At 46.2% G+C, this 19940-nt stretch overlaps 2 protein-coding genes across 3 annotated transcripts in view; one reads left to right on the forward strand and one right to left on the reverse strand.

Annotated features, from left to right (window-relative positions):
• The window catches only part of LOC108177085 (uncharacterized), a gene marked incomplete in the record, with an annotated part of 51812 nt that overhangs the window by 26399 nt on the left and 5473 nt on the right, over positions 1–19940 (forward strand). Inside the window, 1 exon segment of the mRNA XM_070050998.1 lies at positions 14441–14579. Within this exon segment, the coding sequence (XP_069907099.1) occupies positions 14441–14579 (139 nt within the window).
• The window catches only part of ENTPD3 (ectonucleoside triphosphate diphosphohydrolase 3), a 40819-nt gene that overhangs the window by 11605 nt on the left and 9274 nt on the right, over positions 1–19940 (reverse strand). For both annotated transcript variants that reach the window (XM_008260264.4, XM_070050997.1), the window contains exons 4-7: positions 13868–13985; positions 4169–4319; positions 2447–2606; positions 1228–1461 (exon numbers count right to left, since the gene is read on the reverse strand). In XM_008260264.4, coding sequence (XP_008258486.2) covers positions 1228–1461; positions 2447–2606; positions 4169–4319; positions 13868–13985 — 663 coding nt within the window. The remainder of the gene's footprint in view (positions 1–1227; positions 1462–2446; positions 2607–4168; positions 4320–13867; positions 13986–19940) is intronic.

Genomic DNA, 19940 nt, shown 5'->3' on the forward strand with positions numbered 1-19940 from the left:
GAATGCTGGGATTTGGGATCTCATCTCTAGTGTCCTAGGTTATGTATACCACACTCGTGTTGTGTTCACATTAGTGACAGGCTGTGGTGGATGCCTGGTGTGGGGAGCAACTGGGAGCAACTCGGACTAGACTAAGTTACTGGAATTAAGACTTATTCTATGCATCTGCTCTCCCACAGTATGGCGCTGGGAGAGGAGAAAACAGCTTCTACGCAGCTGCCTCTTGCCAACTTGAGTGATGACCTCCAGGAGCTGATCCTGCTCCTGATTGGAGGAGAGCAGCGTACTCGGCGTGTGGGCAGCCGAGTTGGGATTGGTGGAAGAGGACTATAAAGGAGGAGAGAGACAACATGCACCAGGAACATCTAAGGGGAACATCTATCTGAAGGAACACCTGTGCAGCCCCCGAGAGAGCCGGCCGGCGGTGTGCCGCTCCCCCGCAGAAGTGGGGAAAGTGGCAGGGGGAACCGCCCTTCCACGGAGGTGGAAGGGTCGGTAGCCAACCCGGGAAGAACCAGCAGCAAACCCGGGGAGGGCCGAGCAGACAAAAGAACAGCGCAGGGTCCTGTGTCGTTCCTCCACGAAGAGGGGGAGCGACATAATGGTGCCATGACTCGGATATGAAGCCTAGGCAGGGTTTAGTGTCGTTCCTCCACGAAGAGGGGGAGCGACAGCCTGGAAGCAGCCTTCTATGCTCTGGCACACCAATTCCACGTGAATCACTCCCCAACATGAAGGAATGTGGTTGTTCTAAAGCCCCACCCTCCTAAGGGCATGGAGCCTGCCTAATATAGGCCCATCCCACATAATGCTGAGCCTAGGAAGGGCTCTACACTCCCTCCTTTCTACAAATATTTCTCATGTCGCCATTGATATTTTGTCCACACATAGAGGAGCCTTAAAACTAGGCTCATGCAACTACCGGTTTCAAACAGTTGGTGTCCATAAAGGGACTTCAGGTCCTGAACTGGGAACTCTGGAACTTCCCTGGACTTCCTACTCAAATTCACTGGAAGTGGTCAACACAATAGAGACAGGAGAGACAGGGACAGAGACAGAGATATAGAGAAAACATGAGTAGGCTTGGTCCTCTAGGAGTAAATTAGAAAATGCTAGCATTTCCAACCGAGATGGAAAGGACAACTCCTAGGAAGCAGGACACCCTACCCTCCATTCATACCCTCAAGGGAACACATCCTGCTGCCCTCCCTGCCCCAGCTCAGGTACCTGCAGGAGCATTGCCAGAAACCTCTTCTCAGCCTCGTTGCGGCCATAACACTGGAAGCTGTGGGTGTAGAGCGTGTACGTGTAGCCATACAAGGACACCTGCACGGTGTCATTGGTCTTCATCCTCACCCTCTCTCCTGGAACGAAGGCTATCTGGGTGGAGGCACCACCCAAATCCAGGGCACCTGTGGTTTCCACTCCATATGGATGCACCCACATATGCCACAGGTTCTTCTGCACAGTGAGAAGAGGAAGTGAAAAAAAGGCCAGAGGTACCATCCCCATTTGCTCAGGGTTCTCCATCCCAGACCCATCTCCTGTCACTAAGAAGTGTGATATGGGGAGCATTCGGGGTCAGTTCTCTCCTTTCATTCCAGGGGAGCTGACTTGAAATGTGGAACGGAGCTTGGCAATGAGTGAGGTGGATTAGGTGCATATAATAGGGACTGGTGGGGACTGTGACAAACTGGAGAGTCCAGGAGCCGCACTGTTGCTGTTAGCTGTCATCAGGCAGGAAGGAGAGCCCGCTGTGACCAGTTCGAGGAGGTCAAAAGAAGGTGGAAGTATGGAATGTTATCCACATGGAAAGTTTCCAGATGTGGACATTTCCCAAATATTACCTGTTGGCAACTGATTTTAGGTTTTAAAATGTTTGCAGGAGAACAGAATAGGTCATGGGCTAGATTCGGCCTGGGTGCCCTCAGTGTGTGTCCTCTGTAATCAGGTGATGGTCTCTTGGGATTGAATTTCCTCTGCCCCAAGAGAGCAGGGAGTGCAGGAATTGGGCAGTAAGGAGACCTGGGGACACGGAGCACTTCCTTCTTTCTCTGGGGACTGGGCGAAGCAGACTGCCTGGGGCTCTGTAAATTCCAGACAGCTGTGGAACCCCTGGCAAGGGTCATTCTCCAGCTGCCCTTACAAGACCTATAGCCCAGTGTTAAATTTAGACCCTACTCCCTCCAACTTCTTCCAGGCTGACAAAGCGATGGTAATCTCCCTCCCCTATGTATTTGGTCCTGTTTATGATGTGTGTTTCGTCCTAGATTTCTAAGTGTCTTCTCATAGCTACCATCGCATTGGTGTTTCCCTAATGCATTCAAGGATAGGAATGACACAGAATAGATGGCCCTGTTGGCAGGTACCTTTGCTTAAGCGATCACCCCCTGGGAGACAAGATAAACAGGGAGAAATAAAAAACCATGCATTTGTTTCCACACACCTCCAGGAAATTTCCCATTAAATAGTTGGCTGTAATCCATCCATATACCCCTTCCTCTTGCCCAGAAATGATTTGAGCACCCCTAAAATCAAAGGGCTGGGACTTGAAGTAGCTTTGGATGCTTGCAAGGACTTCATTAGCTGCTGTTTCATTTTTCAACCTATGCAAGGCACAGAACACAAAAGGCTGAGTGCCCAGAAACACAGTCTCAAAATAGTTTCACACAAGTGAAGATGTATGCCTCCCAATCCCCCGTTGCTGGCAGGGATGATTTTCCAGGCGTGTTCACTACACAGCAGCCCCTTTTGCAAGTTGAAGCATCCCAGGGTGACTGTGAATGCAGGAGGTACTTGTCACCTGTCAGTCTGCCAAGCAGGAAAATAGCTTTCCATAAAAGCATGATCTGTTCTCCTCTACCTGTGCCTGTTCTGCTCTCTAGCGATCAGCTCATCAAAAGAGCTTCCTTCTTAACCACTGTTGCTTTGTCCCAGATGGGCAGAAGAAAGGAGATTGGCAAAGGCATTAGAGGGGCATACGTTATCTCCTGGGGGCACCATATAAAGGAGCCAGAGGGAAGGGCCAGAGGGAAGGTGAGCTTTGGAGCAAGGGGGATAGGAGGAGGTGCATCTTCAGCTACTCCTGCTTCATCATGAGGGACACGGTAGTCATCACTGGACATTGGAAACCCATTGGTGTGGTGACCCACAGAGGAATGGCCACATGATATAGCATCATTATAGCATCCATATGTGGCCATTCCGCCCTACAAAAGAAAGCTTATTTGGGAGACTATTCCCTCTGACATCAATGAGTTAAGAAAGCCTGGGTGCCAGCTTGCTCGTGGCTCAGGAAGAACAAGAAGCAGGACTTCAAGTTGCAAACAAGGATGCGGGAGCTCCAAGAATAGGCCCAGTTTAACTGAGGGTGCTTTGTGAATCCTGATGATCCCCCCCCCCCCCAACTCATGATCATGTTAACATGTCTCTGTTCAGTCCTATATATTGTCTTCATACCCAGATATATAATTTTACATGACTGGGATCTTAAAGTGCCTTTGAAGCAGAGGGAGTATCATCTTCCAACACTGGGAGCAGCCTCCACCCTGAGTCGATTTCAGTTTAACGTTTCTTTTTTGAAACTATTTTTCTTTTATTTCAAGGTCAAGGAAATAGAACGAGGGGAAAATAATAGAACAGGTATTTAAGAACAGGGAGGCTGAGCTGCAAATTTAAAAGGAATGGACTGACTGATTGAATGAAATGTGAGATTTGTTTTTCTAACAACTCCAGAGCCTTTGACTGGTGTGAGCTGCAGACATTCCATTGTCTTAAAGCAGATTTCAGGAACATTTTGTACACAGGCAGAAGCTACCCAGCTGTGGACAGCACTTACTACACAATTCAGCTACTCATTTACACATCTCAAAATACCAGGTTTCATAAACTAACTTCTACTCTTCTGAAGAACTAGAGGCACACCCGTGAGCAGATCCCCTCCCCCCACCACTATGTTCTACATAAAATCACCAAGGAGGAGGGAATCAGTTTCAGAACTGTATTTTTCTGGGCATTAAAAAAAAAAAAAGGACTTAAAGTTTCCTAGCCTTTAAATATGAACTTCTTTGGGTGTGCTGCCAGAAATAGAGCTATGTTCTTGGCAAGGTTCAACACATCCTAGGCTATTTTGATCCAGTGGTCCCCTTTGTGCTGTTTTTGACTTTACCTCAGCAAGCGCATCCCAGCCGTGGCTCCCAGGTGGATGCGGGTGGATCGGTGCTGATGGGTTGGAATCTGCCCCTTGACTTTGAGCATGCAGTCCTCAAAGATTGCGGGGATATCTTGGGGGTTATTCCCGTAGCTGGAGATCCCAGAGCCTGAGGAGCAAAAAAGTCAGCATTTCTCAGCATTCCCAGGAACCAATGAGAGTGGTTTTTGTTTTTTTTTTTTTTTTTTTTTAAGATTTACTTATTTATTTGAAAGGCAGAGTTACAGAGAAAAGGAGAGGCAGAGATCTTTCATCTGCTGGTGCACTCCTTATATTGCTGCAATGGCTGGGGCTGGGCCAGGCTGAAACCAGGAGCTCCTTCCAGGTTTCCCACATGGGTGCAGGGGCCCAAGGACTCAGGCTGTTCTCCATTGCTTTCCCAGGCATATTAGCAGGGGACTGGATTGGGAGTGGAGCAGCCAGGACTCATTTTAAATCAGTACCCATATGGGATGCTGGCGCTGCAGGGGGAGGTTTAACCCACTGCAGCAAACTGCTGGGCCCTCAACAATAGTTTTTAAATTAAAAAAAAAAAAAAAAGTCAGCTTTGGCAATGATTGGGTTTGGGAAGGGAACTGAAAGCAGGTAGAGACACCGGCGCTGTGCTGCAGCGGGTTAACGCCCTGGCCTGAAGTGCCGGTATCCCATACGGGCGCTGGTTCTAGTCCTGGCTGCTACTCTTCCGATCCAGCCCTCTGCTGTGGCCTGGGAAAGCAATAGAATACGGCCCAAGTCCTTGGGTCCCTGCACCCACGTGGGAGACCCAGAAGAAGCTACTGGCTCCTGGCTCCGGATCGACGCAGCTCCAGCTGTTGTGGCCATCTGGGGAGAGAACCAGCAGATGGAAGACCTCTCTCTATCTCTACCTCTCTCTGTAACTCTGTCTTTCAAATACATAAAATAAATAAATAAATAAAAAGAAAGCAGGTAGATGGGCTAAGTCCCACGTGGTTCCAAGGATCTGTCCACTTCCAACCTCTGGAAAGAATGAATTACAGAGGGGGAAGAGTGATCCACAGCTTCCTTTGAAGAATGTTCTCATCATGAAAATTTCAACTATAAACAGCAGTAGAGAGAAGAGCGTCGTGAACTCAGTGCAGCAATCTCCCAGCTTCAACAATGACTGACTCTTAGTAACTTCATCTGTCCTCACTCCCATTCTCTCCTCGCAAAGCAAATTGCAGAGGTCATCTCACTTCAATCCAGTTTTTCAGTATGTATCCCGAAGGCAAGGATTCTCTCAAAGAGGCATAACGAGAATTCCATTATTACACTAACAAAAAAGTAAAAGATAATTTTAAAAAAAGATTTATTTATTTATTTATTTGAAAGTCAGAGTTACACAAAGAGAGAAAGAGAGGCAGAGAGAGAGAGGTCTTCCATCTGCTGTTTCACTCCCTAATTGGCCGCAATGGCCAGAGCAGCGTTGATCCAAAGCCAGGATCCAGGAGCTTCTTCGGGTCTCCCATGAGAGTGCAGGAGCCCAAGGCCTTGGGCCATCTTCCACTGCTTTTCCAGGCCATATCAGAGAGCTGGATCGGAAGTGGAGCAGCCAAGTCTCAAACTGACGCCCAGATGGGATGCCTGCACTGTAGGCAGTAGCTTTACCTGCTATACCACAGTGCCGGCCCCAAGATACTTTCTTAATATCATCAACTCTCCGTCATTGTTCACACTGCCTCCACATGCATTCTCATTCTCTTCCCCTCTCTCCTTTTTTCTTCCCTCCCTCTGTCTTTCTTAGATGAATTAGGATCCCAATCAATTCCATTCATTGCAGTCTTCACTTTCTTTTAATCTATTGGTTCTGCCACTCTGTCTTTTCCCTTGTAATTATTAAACAATTTCCTTGTCCTGCAGGGTTTCCAGTCAAGAATTTGCTGATTGTACGAGCACAGCTCAATAAACATCTTGCTTTGGTTCCCTGTATTTCCTGTAAGCCATTAACTGAATGTAGAGAATTGATCAGATTCATGTTTGAATATTTTCAGAAAGACAGAAGAGACTAGTGTGAACTTCCAATAGGAGGCATATAGTGTCGTCTCTCTTTTTGTGCTATAAACAGTCATTAATGATCATGGCTTAGATCTGTTATTCCATTGGATGGCATTTTAATTTTTTCTTCATTTATTACCTAAAATAATTTTATAATAGAAAAATCTTCACTATCATTAACTATGGTACAGTTTATACAGCAAAGATAGGATATGTGCTTAATTATTTATAAGCTTTAAAAATATAGCATCCCTCCTATTTAAACCACGAGGGATTTTGTTTGTTCTGGTTCCTTAGGGTCTTATGAACTTATAGATACTTGGCATGTTTGAGTTCTTGCAGTTATCCTTAGTGAAGATCCCACCTTGGGCTGGGAGGCCCTCTTCAGTGTGACCCATGAGTCCTTTTTATATAATCTCAGAAGGCTTTGAGAGATTCTTTGCTTTTGATGTGTTAAGATATATCAGATGTCCTTGATTGTATGTTTTCTGCCCCAGATCTGAAATCTGTCATTTCTCTGTGGAGCCCTGGTTTCTTTTATTGAGAAACAGTGCAATTTTGTACAATGGTACAAAATTTAGAACTTGGGTATTCATTGCAAGCTTTCTTCAGAGGATGGACTTAGGAAAAATTTCATCTCAGAGAACACACACCGTAAACTCTTTTTTTTTTTTTTTTTTTGACAGGCAGAGTGGACAGTGAGAAAGAGAGACAGAGAGAAAGGTCTTTCTTTGCTGTTGGTTCACCCTCCAATGGCCACCGCGGCCAGCACGCTGCGGCCGGCGCACCCTGCTGATCTGAAGGCAGGAGCCAGGTACTTCTCCTGGTCTCCCATGGGGTGCAGGGCCCAAGTACTTGGGCCATCCTCCACTGCACTCCCGGGCCACAGCAGAGAGCTGGCCTGGGAGGGGGCAACCGGGACAGAATCCGGCGCCCCGACCGGGACTAGAACCCAGGGTGCTGGCGCCACAAGTGGACAATTAGCCTAGTGAGCCACGGCGCTGGCCCATAAACTCTTATTGATGCTTCCAATTCAAATTCAAGATGGCAGGTCTTTACTTAATGTCTCTGACCTTACACCTTCATCTTCTTATTCCTATGCTAACAGTCATGATTCCCATCCAGGAACTCCAATATAACCCACCTGCTCTATGTCACAATCCACACATGACAGTCTCCATGTAACAATGTCAGCACTGCCACCAGCTGTTTTTTTTTTAAAGGTCCATTTTATCCTTCAGGTATATTCCACTAGGCAACTACAATCATATTACCATGTTTAACCAGTAAGAGATTTTTTTTTCAGTATTGTTACATCAATAACTTGATATACATTTAGGCTGGTTTGTTTCGTTTTGCTCCTGAATGTTAGAGATTGGTTTCTTTAAATTTCATTTTGTTTTAAACTTATAAAAAATTATGTAGTTCCAAAATCAAATCTACAGAACTAGGTGTATTCAGATATCTAGTTTCTACTCATGTTTTCTCTCTGTACAGTTTCCTTTTTTTAAAAAAAGAATATCAATGTATATTTAATATAAGCTAAACTGAGAGGACTCCTTAAAGATATTGGGAAATGGAACTGAAAGATTAAATTTGTTTTGGTGGAAAATATTTAAATACATGCACATTTTTTTCATAATAAGTATTCTGAAAACTCTGCATACTCATATATATTTTGTATTACCCGTCTTTTAGGAGCTTATTTTATACACCTTTCTCCACTTTACCTTTTTGCATTTAACAGTATTTCCTAGTGACCCTTCCATAGCAGGATGAAACATCCCTCATTCCTTTTTATAGTTACATTGGATGCCACTGTGTGCATGTAACATAGCTTATTCTGTCAATCCAGGATCTGAGTTTAAATCAATCCAAGTTTAGGAGAGGAAAAGTGCGAGATCAACCAGGAAGCTGGGAGAAATAAGAATCCTCTGGAAACTTCCTTGGTGTGTTCAGAACTGATAGTCTTTGTCTCCTTCCACTGTCCTGTCTTAGCCATCCCACCCGTCTTCCATCTACTACAAACCATGAGAAAATCTGAGAAAGGTTTGTTTGGATGTATCCATTAAAATGCACAGATATGTGGACTTCATCCCCAGTTCCAGAGAAGTGTTAGAGAAAGATGGGTTTTCCCAATCTTGGCCAAGGACAGAGCCTCCCATCCTGGGGGAACAGCCTCCCACCAGACAAACGACAGCAAAACAAGTCATGGTCTTGATGGACACCACAGCACGGTCCCAGAAGCTCAGAATGGAAGGAGTTGCTAACAACAAAAACAACACACACATACACACACACACATGCACACACACGCACGCACACGCACAGGTAAATTCATCAGCATATTACCCATGGCTGTTTTTGTGCTAGAGAGACAGCTGAGAAGTCATGACAGACATATGGCCCAGAAGTCTAAAACAGTATTTACCATCCAGCTCTTTACAGAAAACTTTGCTGTCCTCTGACTTAGATGACTGATAGGCATCTTCACCTTAATGTGACCAAAGTCACATTCCTTAATCCCTGCCCTGCCCTTAACCTGCTCCACTCCCAGTGTCTCCCAATCTCAGTAAACGATACCAAGAGGCACACATGGTCAAAACTGATGTTCACACACCATCAATCTGGATGCTTTACATCAAATCCATCATAACGTCTTCTTGGCTCTACTTTCAAAATCTAGGCACTTCCAACTCCTTCCCAATAACCATCCTAGCTCAGTGTTCTCAGCCTTGGCACTAATGACACATCAAGTGGTAAATTCTTTGTGGCGAGGTTGTTCTGAGCATTGCACAGCACTTACTTTTTGTCTGTCTCCTTCACTGGAATGTAAATTCCAGAAACCCACTGCAGAGAGTTTTGCATATTTTCTTTATTTCTGAGTTCCCAGTGCCAAGAAAATTTCTTGGCAAACAGCAGCCACCCAACAAACATTTATTAAATGAACGAGTGAACCAATCAATCAGTGAGATTTTCAAACTGACACCTATCTGTTGAAATGGATCACATACTCCAGTACATGGGGTAAGCAAAATATGGTCTGCTAGAGCAGGTTTCTGGGTGGGGGCTGTTTAGGAGTAAGATGGAGTAGGGAAACCCTGGGGTGTGGAACCCAAGGCCTGTTTGCCTCAGGTTTCTTAGTCCTCTTTGACATAAAAGAGAGGCTCAAGGCTTGAGGGATTATGGGGATTTACAACCCCATGGAAACAGAATTGTGATTGCTGTTTCAATACACAGAGAACTGAACCGATGGCATAGAACTTAACCCGAGGAGGGGCAGGAGCCAAAGTTGCATGCCTCAGCTTGAATTTTGGCCAACTGCTGGCAAAGGCTACTTTTTAACAGTATGGTACCTGGTTCCTGAAGCAACCCTCTGAGGCATTTCGGTGGTGGAGATAGTTAAGTTTAGAATTGTAAACCACTGGACTGTCCTGAACATCGCTTTTAGGAGAAGACGGAAGCAGGCTGCAAGAGAGATGAGTGGCATTGATGGGAACCAGGCTCAGCCAGGGAACAGCTTTACCAGAAGCAGCCAAAGCTCCAGAAACCAGCATGGGGATCATCAAAAAGACAGTACCCAATGAACTCTGGAAAAGAGGAGCAACAAAATACGGGATCCCACCAGGGCCCCAAGAGAAAGAAAGTTCTAAGGGCCTAGACATCTGGGAATCACTACTGGATGAGCAAACATCTACCACTCCCCTCACATTGGCCAAGACAGGGAGGTCCTGGGAAATCTGCAGCTTAGAAACCAGAAACTGAAATTATCCTTGAAAAAAGCCACATGTCCTTGAAGGGATGACACTTGCCAGCCTTCAAGTCTGTAATTTAAGCTGTAGTTGTGGCCTTCTGGTCGTTCAGAGTATACATGGATGTCTGAGGCCACTGTGATCACAGGAGGGAAAATCCATTTATGGATGCGTTGTGGGCTTCATGACCTTGCCCCTTCTGTCAGTCAAATGTGGCATCCAGGGGCTGCCCTACAGCCTCTTGCCCTGAGAGGCAGCCTGGAATCCTCCCCACGTAAGCCTGACCTCTGCCTATAGTCACAGAGAGATCGGGGCTCACTGTGGCATAGACAGTTAAACTGCTACCTGCAGCACTGGCATTCCATATGGCCCCTGGTTCGAGCTCTGGCTGCTCTACTTCCCATCCAGATCCCTGCTAATGCTCCTGGGAAAAGCACCCGAAGATTGAGATCTTGCAACTATGGGACAGAGTAACTGTTGGCCAAACGGTTCATGAGGCACTCTGGAATGTGGTGCTCGTGAATAGTAACAGCTAACACTTACTGTATGCCAGGCATCTGCTACCAGATTTACACACATTATGCTATCCAGTCTTCAAATCCTATGGGGTAAGTTTTGCTATTATCACTTTTCTTATTTTAGAGATGAGGAAATCAAGGCTGAGAGAAGTTAGATAACTTCCCAGAGCGCACACAACGGGGATGAGAAGGCTCAATCACTACCTTACCTCACCCTCCCATTTTCTTGAAGAAGGTGACCTCCTTTTTCCAAAGAGCGCCCTGATGTCCTCTTTCATGCTTGGAGGTCAAGAAATGGCTCAGAGACTGGCTGAACAGACATGGACTTGCTAGCTGAGGTCAGAGCAAGCCTACTGCTGCCTGTGTCTTGTGGATAACAGGGCAAGTAACAGAAAGCATCCAACTCTGCAGTTGTGGTGAAACTAAAGATGCGCCATGCGGATGCCTCTTACAGTAAAGACTAACTGTCTCAGCGGGCAGCCCCTTCAGGATTGCCACAGCTGCAGAGACCTGCACTGCTCAGGATCTTGATCCCCTCAGGATGGCAGACAGCCAGTGCCATTGGCAATAGGCATCACAGCTCAGCTATTTCAGGCCGTTTCAGCAATGCAGGATAACTCCCGGCAGCTAGAGCTTCATCAGACTTGCACCGAAATTTGACTTTGTCTGTCCTGTCCTTTTTCTGCCTCTTCCTACCACAGGAATGAATCTCTGATAATTCCCCAGCATCTCAGGCTGTCTCCATACTGGCTTCTAGAAACCCTAACTTGCAACACCTGGGCGTCAGGGTGAGCGAGCTCCTGGCTGCCCTCCTGCAAGGGCCGATGATCAGAACTCACCCTGGTTATCCAGAGAAGACTTCCGGCCTCCCTGTGGAAAAAGGAAGACCCTGCTTCCCAGCTTCTCAATGCCAGGCCCTTCAAGAAATCACATTTGGGCCGCTCACGGAGGGAGGTGAAGGAGACTGCTGGGGGCTTGGAGGACGAGTCCAAAGTCTCTACCTGCTGTCCTGTGGGCTGAAGGTTTACCTGTGACCCATTTGGGATACACTGGTTGGGAAGCTCCAGGACAACTCAAAGATCCTAATGCTCCAAAGAGGTGGAGTAGCTTTCAAAAAAGTGCACATAGAAACATACTCACCAACCAGTATGATTATGCAGGCTAAAGATTTGATTGCAAAAGGATTATAAAACCTCTGCTAGAAGAATATCTTTATGACCTCAGGAAAGGGAAGGATTGATTTTGTAAATAAAATACACAAATGGGCAAGTCACAGAGAAGATTGATACTTGCACCTACATAAACATTAAGACTTTCCATCCAACAAAAGACACTGTGAAGGAACTAAAGAGACAAACTACAAATGGTGAGAAGATATTAGAAACAATCTAATATAATATTAACAAAGCATTCATATTCAGGACATATATAAAGAATATCCATCAATCAGTAAGAAAAAGCAATTCAGTAGAAAAATAAATAAAATACTTGAACAAGCGTTTCACAGAAAACAGAAACAGTCATAATGGATGGAAAGACACCTAACCTTATTAGTAAGCAGAAAACATGCATATGTCCATCAACAGGGAAAAATGAATGAGCTACGGGTACTCACACCAACATAGATGAATCTTAAAAACTCAATGTTAGTGAACAATGAAAATGCAGAAAAATATATGTTCAATTTCATTTACATAAATACATGTCTGGGTGTGGGCATTGTGGCATAGTGGGCTAAGATACCCTCATTCCATATTGGAATGCCTGGGTCAAGTCCTCGCTACTTTACCCTTCTGATCCAGCTTCCAAGTAATGTGCCTTGGAGGTAATGGAAGATAATCCAAGTACCTGGAGAGCTGGATGGAGTTCCTGGGTCCTGGCTTCAACCTGGCCCAGCCCTGACCATTGCAGCCACTGGCGGAGTGAACCAGCAGATGGAAGATTTTTTTTCTCTCTCTTTCCCCCGTCCCCCCATCCCCCACTTTCTCTGTCACTCTGCCTATTCAAATAAGTAAATCTTTAGAAAAAAAAAAGTTGCACAAAGGGTCATTAAAAATGTTGGTAACTAGGGCAGGCCTTTGGCCTGGCAGTTAAGACACTGCTTGGGATGACCACGTCTTATATCAAAATGCCTGGGCTTAAGTCTCAGCTCTGCTCCCAACTCCAGCTTCCTGCCAATGCACACTCTGGCTTAAGTGGTTGGGTCCCTTGCAACCCAGATCAAATTCCCAACTTCTGGCTTTGGCCCCAGGTAGGGGCACCTGTGGGCATTTGAGGAGTGAATCAGTGGATCTAAGTTCTAAGTCCTTGCTCCCTTCCTTTCTTTCTCTCTCTTCCTCTCCCTCTGTCCTTTCTCTCTCCTTCTCTCTTTTCTCTCTACCACAATTAAAAAAGAAAACTGAAAGAAGTTGAGGAAGGAGGGAAGGATGGAGGAAAGGAGGGGAGAAGGAAAGATGACAAGATTCTGTTCCAAGATTGGCAGTCCATGGACCAAATCCAGTTCATCATCTTTTTTTTTTTTTTTTTTTTTTTTTGGTACAGCCTATGAGGTAAGAGGGTTTTTACATTTTTTAATGATAGGGAAAAAAATTAAAAGAATAGTATTTTGTGACATTTGAGAAATGTAAGAAATTCAACATTTCCATGTCCATAAATAAAGTTTTACTGGAATAGGGTCGTTCTCATGTGTTTATTAGGTCTCCACCCCCTCCCCACACCGTACCCTGCTCCCAACACACACAGCCATGGCTTTGTTCCCTTGGAAGACAGTTTTCCATGGGTCTCTCGTGTGTATGCATGTCTTAAGAGCAGAGGTGCTGACTGCCATGTGGTGGACCTTCTTCTCAAGGGTGTTTGCACAGCAAGCAGCCACGGAAGACAAAGTGTTTCCCCCAGAACAACAGGCGGGCATGCTCACTGCTCATTACAAATGTTTCAGGTTCCCTAAACTCAGAGCTCTTCTCCTGTAACACAGCCCACGGCAGGCATGTCCTGTCGGGCCCTCTTCACATGATCCTGGAAAACTGGGAGTCAGAGAAGCAGCACAAGGAAATGTGGAGACTCTGACCACTGCTGTTGCTATGAGAACAAACTGTCTTTCATTTCTGGCTTGACCCAGAATTATCCCATTTCTCACCAGCAGCCCTTGGAAGGACTTCAGGATAAAAATCACAGCTATTGACATGCCCTGCTTTGTCTACAGATGTGAAAGTGGGCTGAGAGAAGGGAAGTGACTGGGCCAGGGCTCCTTCACTGATGAGAAGCTGCACTAGCTCAGGGCTCCTCTTTCCCTGACTCCTGCCTCTGGGCACCTCCTCAGGACCTCTCGTGGTCTCCCAAAGACTTGGGACCTTGTCTCAGTTCCCTCTGAGCTGCGACAGTCGGGTCCTTACCTTTCACTTTGCATTTGAAGGTCTCACTGACCACTCCGGTGTCGTTCTCCTTCTCTGCTGGCCACTGATAGACGTAGACGGTGGTTCTGGAAGACCCAGCGTCCAGCACGATTCCATACTGAATGAAAAGGGAAGGGAGGGTCAGAAACACGCTGAACCTCTCTGAGGACTCCCTTCCCTGTGTGCCACTGAGAACCCTGCAGGCTTTTACTCACACTGTTTGGCTTATGTGGAGGTGAGGGGAAGTGGGTGAGGTAAGGTTGGTCCAGGCCATGGTTCTTGGTCTTGGGCATGCATCAGAATCCCCTGGAGACCTGTACAACTCCCAATGCCAAGGCTCACCCCAGACCAATTGAACCAGACCTTTGAGAGGGGACCAGGCATCAACAGCTGTTCCATCTCCCCAGATGATTCCCATATGCAGCCAAGGTTGAGAGTCATTCCCCAAGGATCTTTCATAGAAAAATTCTCCCTCATCCAGAGCCCTGAGGGGAGGGACAGAAGCCAGCGGGGTCTCAGAAAGGAAATGAATGGTGAGTCGTCTGCATGCCCTTCGTTCTCCCAACTTGCAGGGGTATGAGCCTGGAAATAATCAACCACGAGGAAACCCTAGGAGGAAACTGCAGGAAGTTCTCACAAGGGAGAGATGTGTTAATTCCTGCATCAGCCCTTCAAACTGAAGTATTCAGAATTGAGGAGGAAAAACTAAAACGTAAGTTAATATTGACATGTTGTTCCCACTTTTGCAATATGAGAGTACTTCAAAGAGTTCATGGAAAAACAAAGAAAATAAATATTTTGGTGCAAAAATTTTTTTGAAAATCATGCATACATAGTTTTTTCATAATATGCTCCATGAACATGGTAAAGATCCCATTTTTTGTATGAATTTCATTTTTCTGCCTCAAAACAAACTTACCTTTTACTTCTATTTCCTATGAACTTTTTGCAGTCCCCTCATGTGTGTGTGTGTGTGTGTGTGTATGAACACCTGGACAAACAGGTGCTACTGGGCAGGGCTGGGAATCCTGGACTATCTCACACAGTTTGAGACAGGTACCAGGGAGCTTCCTTTAAAGGTTTGGCTCAGTCCAGGCTCTGAACCAAACCTGGCCTGGAAGGGACATGTGTGAGCAGCTTACGGAGTTTGGTGTCAGCATTGCTGACCCTGCTCTGGGATCTGGCTGGGCCTAGAGTCATCCCAGAGCATGGAGAGACTTCCAGAGTGGTAGCCATTCCCCCTATCGCACTGTCTCAGAGTCAGCCTCCCCTGACCTGTGGAAGGACATGAAACTGGGTCTGGCCCCAGGCTGACTCGAATGGAGTCTCAGTCACACGATGCTGGGTAAGGTAGTACCTCTCTGGGTGCCCTCATCTTTAGAAAACACTTTCAGAAGTCAGCAGACCGTACCCCTGCTGCGTAGTGCTTCCCGATAAACACAGCTAGGATCACATATACAGAAAAGCCAGTTAAACAAGACAGAAAAAATTACAAAGCAAGAAAAGTTGGAAAGAAAAGAGAGTAATGCCCCTCAAATCCAAGTATTGTTTTAACCCTTCAACGTATATCTTCTAATAGTCTTCTGTGGGTTTGGCTATATATACATATATGTACATACACGAGATGCATATTTTCAAATCAACATAGTTTCAAACTATACATACATTTGTTTTTGCTTTTACTTTTTGTTTTTTGAGAGGCAGAGAGACACAGAGAGCTCCCATCTATTGGTTCGCTCCTCAAATATGTGTGACATCTGGGACTAGGCAAGGCAAAACCAGGAGCCATTAAATTGAACCTGGGTCTCCCACATAAGTGGCAAGAACACAGTCCCTTAAGCCGTCATTACTACCTGCTAGGCTCTGCATTAACAGGAAGCTGGAGTCAGGGAGCTGCGGGCAGATAGTGAACCCAGGCACTCTGATATGGGAGGGGGCTTCTTAACTGCTAGGTTGATTGCCCACCCCGACAATGATCTCTTCTTAGCAGCCTATTATGAACATCTCTCCCTGAAAATATAGACTCATATCACCACGTCCAATATATCCATCACTTCCATTGCGAGATGTACAATAATTTAACTAATTCCCTGATTCTAGACACTTAGGAAACTTCCAGCCTTCTGCTATTACAAATACTTGCTTCATTTGAAATGGTAATAAATGGAAAAAGAAAAAAAGAAAGAAAATATTGCTGTAGCTCTGGAATCACAGCTTCTCCATTATATTGAAATATAACATTCTACTGACATTGGTATTTGAGCTTGGACAGTCTCTTAACCTCAGCCTTTCAGTCTGATGAATGTTGAGCAGGATCCTGACATGACATCTCCCATGGTGAATAAGGGGAGCATTGTTCACAGTCTGTCCCAGGGATTCACAGTGAGAAGGAGTGCAGGTTAAAACTGGAGGCAAGGGGCTGGCATTGTGGCATAGCAAGTAAAACACCACCTGAGACACCAGTTCCTGTCCCAGCTGCTCCACTGCCAATCCAGCTCCCTGCTAATGGCCCGGGAAAAGCAGTGGAAGATGATGGCCCCAGTGTTTGGGCCCTGCATTTGGGAGGCCCAAATGAAGCTCCTGGCTCCTGGTTTCAGCTGCTCCAGCCCTGTGCATTGCAGCCATCTGGGGAGTGAACCAGTAGACAGAGGATCTCTCTCCTCCGTCTCTCCCTCTTTCTTGATAACTCTGACTTGCAACATAAGTCCTTTTTTTTTTTTTTTTAATCTGAAGGGAAAAGGGAACCAGGTACTCATGAGGTTGGGGCCTCCATAGCATCAGGCTGCCCTCTCTCCTCGTCTCTGCTGCAGACCTGATCACCCCCTCTCTCACTGGTCCTGTCACGCCTGGCGCTGACTCACAAGTGCAGAGCAGACAGGGTATCTGCCTTTCCCTCACTTTTTAGTCCAACTTTCCATAAAGGATGTATGAAGGTAATCGCTTCTCAGCCTTTTGGCTAAGATCAAGTGTAGGATGTATGAAGGCTGGGGCAGCCAAGACCAAAAGGAAGGAAAGCTGTCCATCCTCATTTGTAACAACTGGGATCCAGCTCTCATTGCGGTCTGGACCAAAAAGAGACTTTGCTCCATGAGCCTGGGAAGATGGCTGGCTGCCCCTCCAGCACCTCCTGATGTGTCAACCGGGGCTAGCGCTGAGCCCAGCTCTACCACCAACACTGATCCGCCCCCATTATTCACTGAGATTTGGAAAATCGAAAAGAATTGGTCTTTAGTTTCCAAAGCTCAGCCACCCAGCTCAGTATAACTCAATGCGATTCTACTAGGGGAGGGAAGATGAGCACTGATTTCTTTCAGTTCAGCTAAACAGGTGTTATTTGGATGAAAAATAATAAATAACCCTCTATCTAATGTATTGTCAGGAAAAAGAAAACCACATGGTTTGAATATGGGTCTTAAGACACACTCAGGGGTGAACTGAAAGTAAACAGTCTTTAGTACTGAAGTCCCTGGTCCAGTGCTTAGGACTGTGTGATATACTGAAGCGAAGCAAAGCAAAGGTCATGGGGAGGGTATTTGGCTTGGCAGTTAAGATGGTCACATCCCACGTTGGAGTACCTGGATTTGATTCCTGGCTCTGGCTCCTGACTCCAGCTTCCTGCTAATGCAGACCTTGGGAGGCAGCAGCAATGGCTCAAGTAATTGAGTTTCTAATACCCATGTGGGAGATCTGGGTTGAGTTCCCAGTTCCTGGCTTCCACCCTGACCTAGCCTTGGCCATTATAGGCATGTGTGGGAGTGAACTTATGGACAGGTGCTCTCTATCTCTCTGCAAAACCTAATTAATTAATTAAAACAAATGCAGCTTTTTAAAACAAGGGTCATTAAGTCAGCTTTCTTAAATTTATTTACTAATATAACTATTACTATAACGAGGATAGTAGTAGTAATAAACATTGAGCACTTATGCTAGGTGCTACACAAAGTGACTTAATTAATGTTGTTGCCTTTTAAGGCAAGTGTAATCATCAGCCCCACTGAACACATAGGGAAACCAAGGCTCACATAGATAAGTCATTGCTCAACATCACAGAACTGGGATCCAGTGTGGGTCCAATGGACTCTCAAACCTTTTCTCATAGCTCCCACATTTTCACAGAGTTCCAAGGAAACCAAATCTAATGGGGCTTATGCAGTAAGAAGGTAGGTACCTGATATGGTATTGCAGACTTCCTTTAGACAGAACGTTCTTTGAAAGCACATCCTTGGTTAAGGGGTGTGCAGAAGTGGCTGGGATGAAAGGTGACCCAATTTCTTTAAACAACCTGGTGCCTTCTAGGAAGAGAGAAGCCAATAGTCCAATTCTTGCTCCTAACAGCAGACTGGGTCACGCCGCAATGCACCAGAAATTCAGGCTGCTGAGCAAGACTCAGTGAGGGTGAGAGGGGAATGACTTCAACACAGCCTGACTCAGCAGCTGTGCTTTGGAGAATAATGACTGCATGTGGGAGGGTGAACTATAATGGCCTATACAATGGGGCACAACATGGAGAACTATTGTAGCCTGATCAGATCACAGCAGAAAAGTCTGTCCCTGAGATCTTGAGACTATGCAAGGCCTCGTCTTCAGCAGCGACACCATGTGGCTGCTAGAGGAAACAGCAATGAGATACTGTTCTCTGGACTGAGAATTCCAAGGTTCTTGGACCAGTGATTGGGGATGGGAAGGGTGAGACTCAGTAGCAAGATATGAGACCTGTTGATAGAGAAGCAGGTGGGGTCCCTAGAGAACAGTACAAACAATAGCACCGTCTTTTCTCTTGAAGCTCGCGGTCAGACAGCAACCCAAGGCACTGGATACATTTTTGACCCTTGAGTTCAGTTTTGTTTTTTTTTTTTAATTTTTTTTTTTGACAGGCAGAGTGGACAGTGAGAGAGAGAGAGAGAGAGAGAGACAAAGGTCTTCCTTTGCTGTTGGTTCACCCTCCAATGGCCGCCATGGCCGGCGCGCTGCGGCCAGAGCACTGTGCTGATCCAAAGGCAGGAGCCAGGTGCTTCTCCTGGTCTCCCATGGGGTGCAGAGCCCAAGTACTTGGACCATCCTCCACTGCACTCCCTGGCCACAGCAGAGAACTGGACTGGAAGAGGGGCAACCGGGACTAGAACCTGGTGTGCCGGCGCCGCAAGGCGGAGGATTAGCCTATGGAGCCGTGGCGCCAGCCCCCTTGAGTTCAGTTTTAATAGTTCTGCTCTTAAACTCATATAACTGAGGTCAGGCAAACCAAGGTTGGACATGATAGCCAGATAGCATGACCTTCTATGAGGGTCTTGTGTAGCCATAAGAGCACTCCAGTGGTACAGGTGGCAACTGTCGGCTGCACACAAGAGCAAAACAGAGCTCAGGGTCTGAAATTGTAAACATAGAAAAAAGTCCTCATACTCATTCAGCTTCACCCTTGCAATGCTCTTTCCACCCCCAGCACACAACACAAAACCACAGGAGAGCAGTCTCAGTGCCCTGAGAGAAGCTGAGTGTAGACAATGCCCTTCCATGGTTGTCATTCTGCTGCTGCCTCAGCTGGCCCAGGACATCAGTCTTTTCTCTTAGTGAATTCACTCAGTTAAGCAGATTGCGCTGTTGGAGCCAATCTTCCCTTGTGCAATGTCCAGTCCCTTGTAACTGTGGCCAGGCTATTAAAAAAGATTTTGGAAGAGACTGAAATCCCCTCTTTGAATTGTCTACTAAGTGGTGGGAGGTGTGTCTTGCAGTTCCTCCAGACCCTTGCTTATGACTGCGGTCTTGCGCTCTCTTTCCTTTCCTCCATAGCAGCTCTGCTATGTTCAATCTGTGTGACCTCAGGAAGCTGTCTGCACTTTCTGTTCCTCTGTCTTTCTCATCTGAATAATTACAGCATTTGCATGGGACAGTCACTAAAAGTTCCCTGCCCACATCTCCTGCAGTGTCCAGCCATCCACATCCACCTCCCACCTCGCTGGAGTCTCTCTAGTGGCCTTGAGCCTACCTGAGCACACAATATGCCAGAAATGGAAGAATGCGAACTTCCTCCAAGGAGCAACCACTCAACCAATGACTGGCGGCAGTTGGTGCATAACTG

This window comes from Oryctolagus cuniculus, chromosome 10 (assembly GCF_964237555.1).
Source record: "Oryctolagus cuniculus chromosome 10, mOryCun1.1, whole genome shotgun sequence".
Lineage (NCBI taxonomy): Eukaryota > Metazoa > Chordata > Mammalia > Lagomorpha > Leporidae > Oryctolagus > Oryctolagus cuniculus.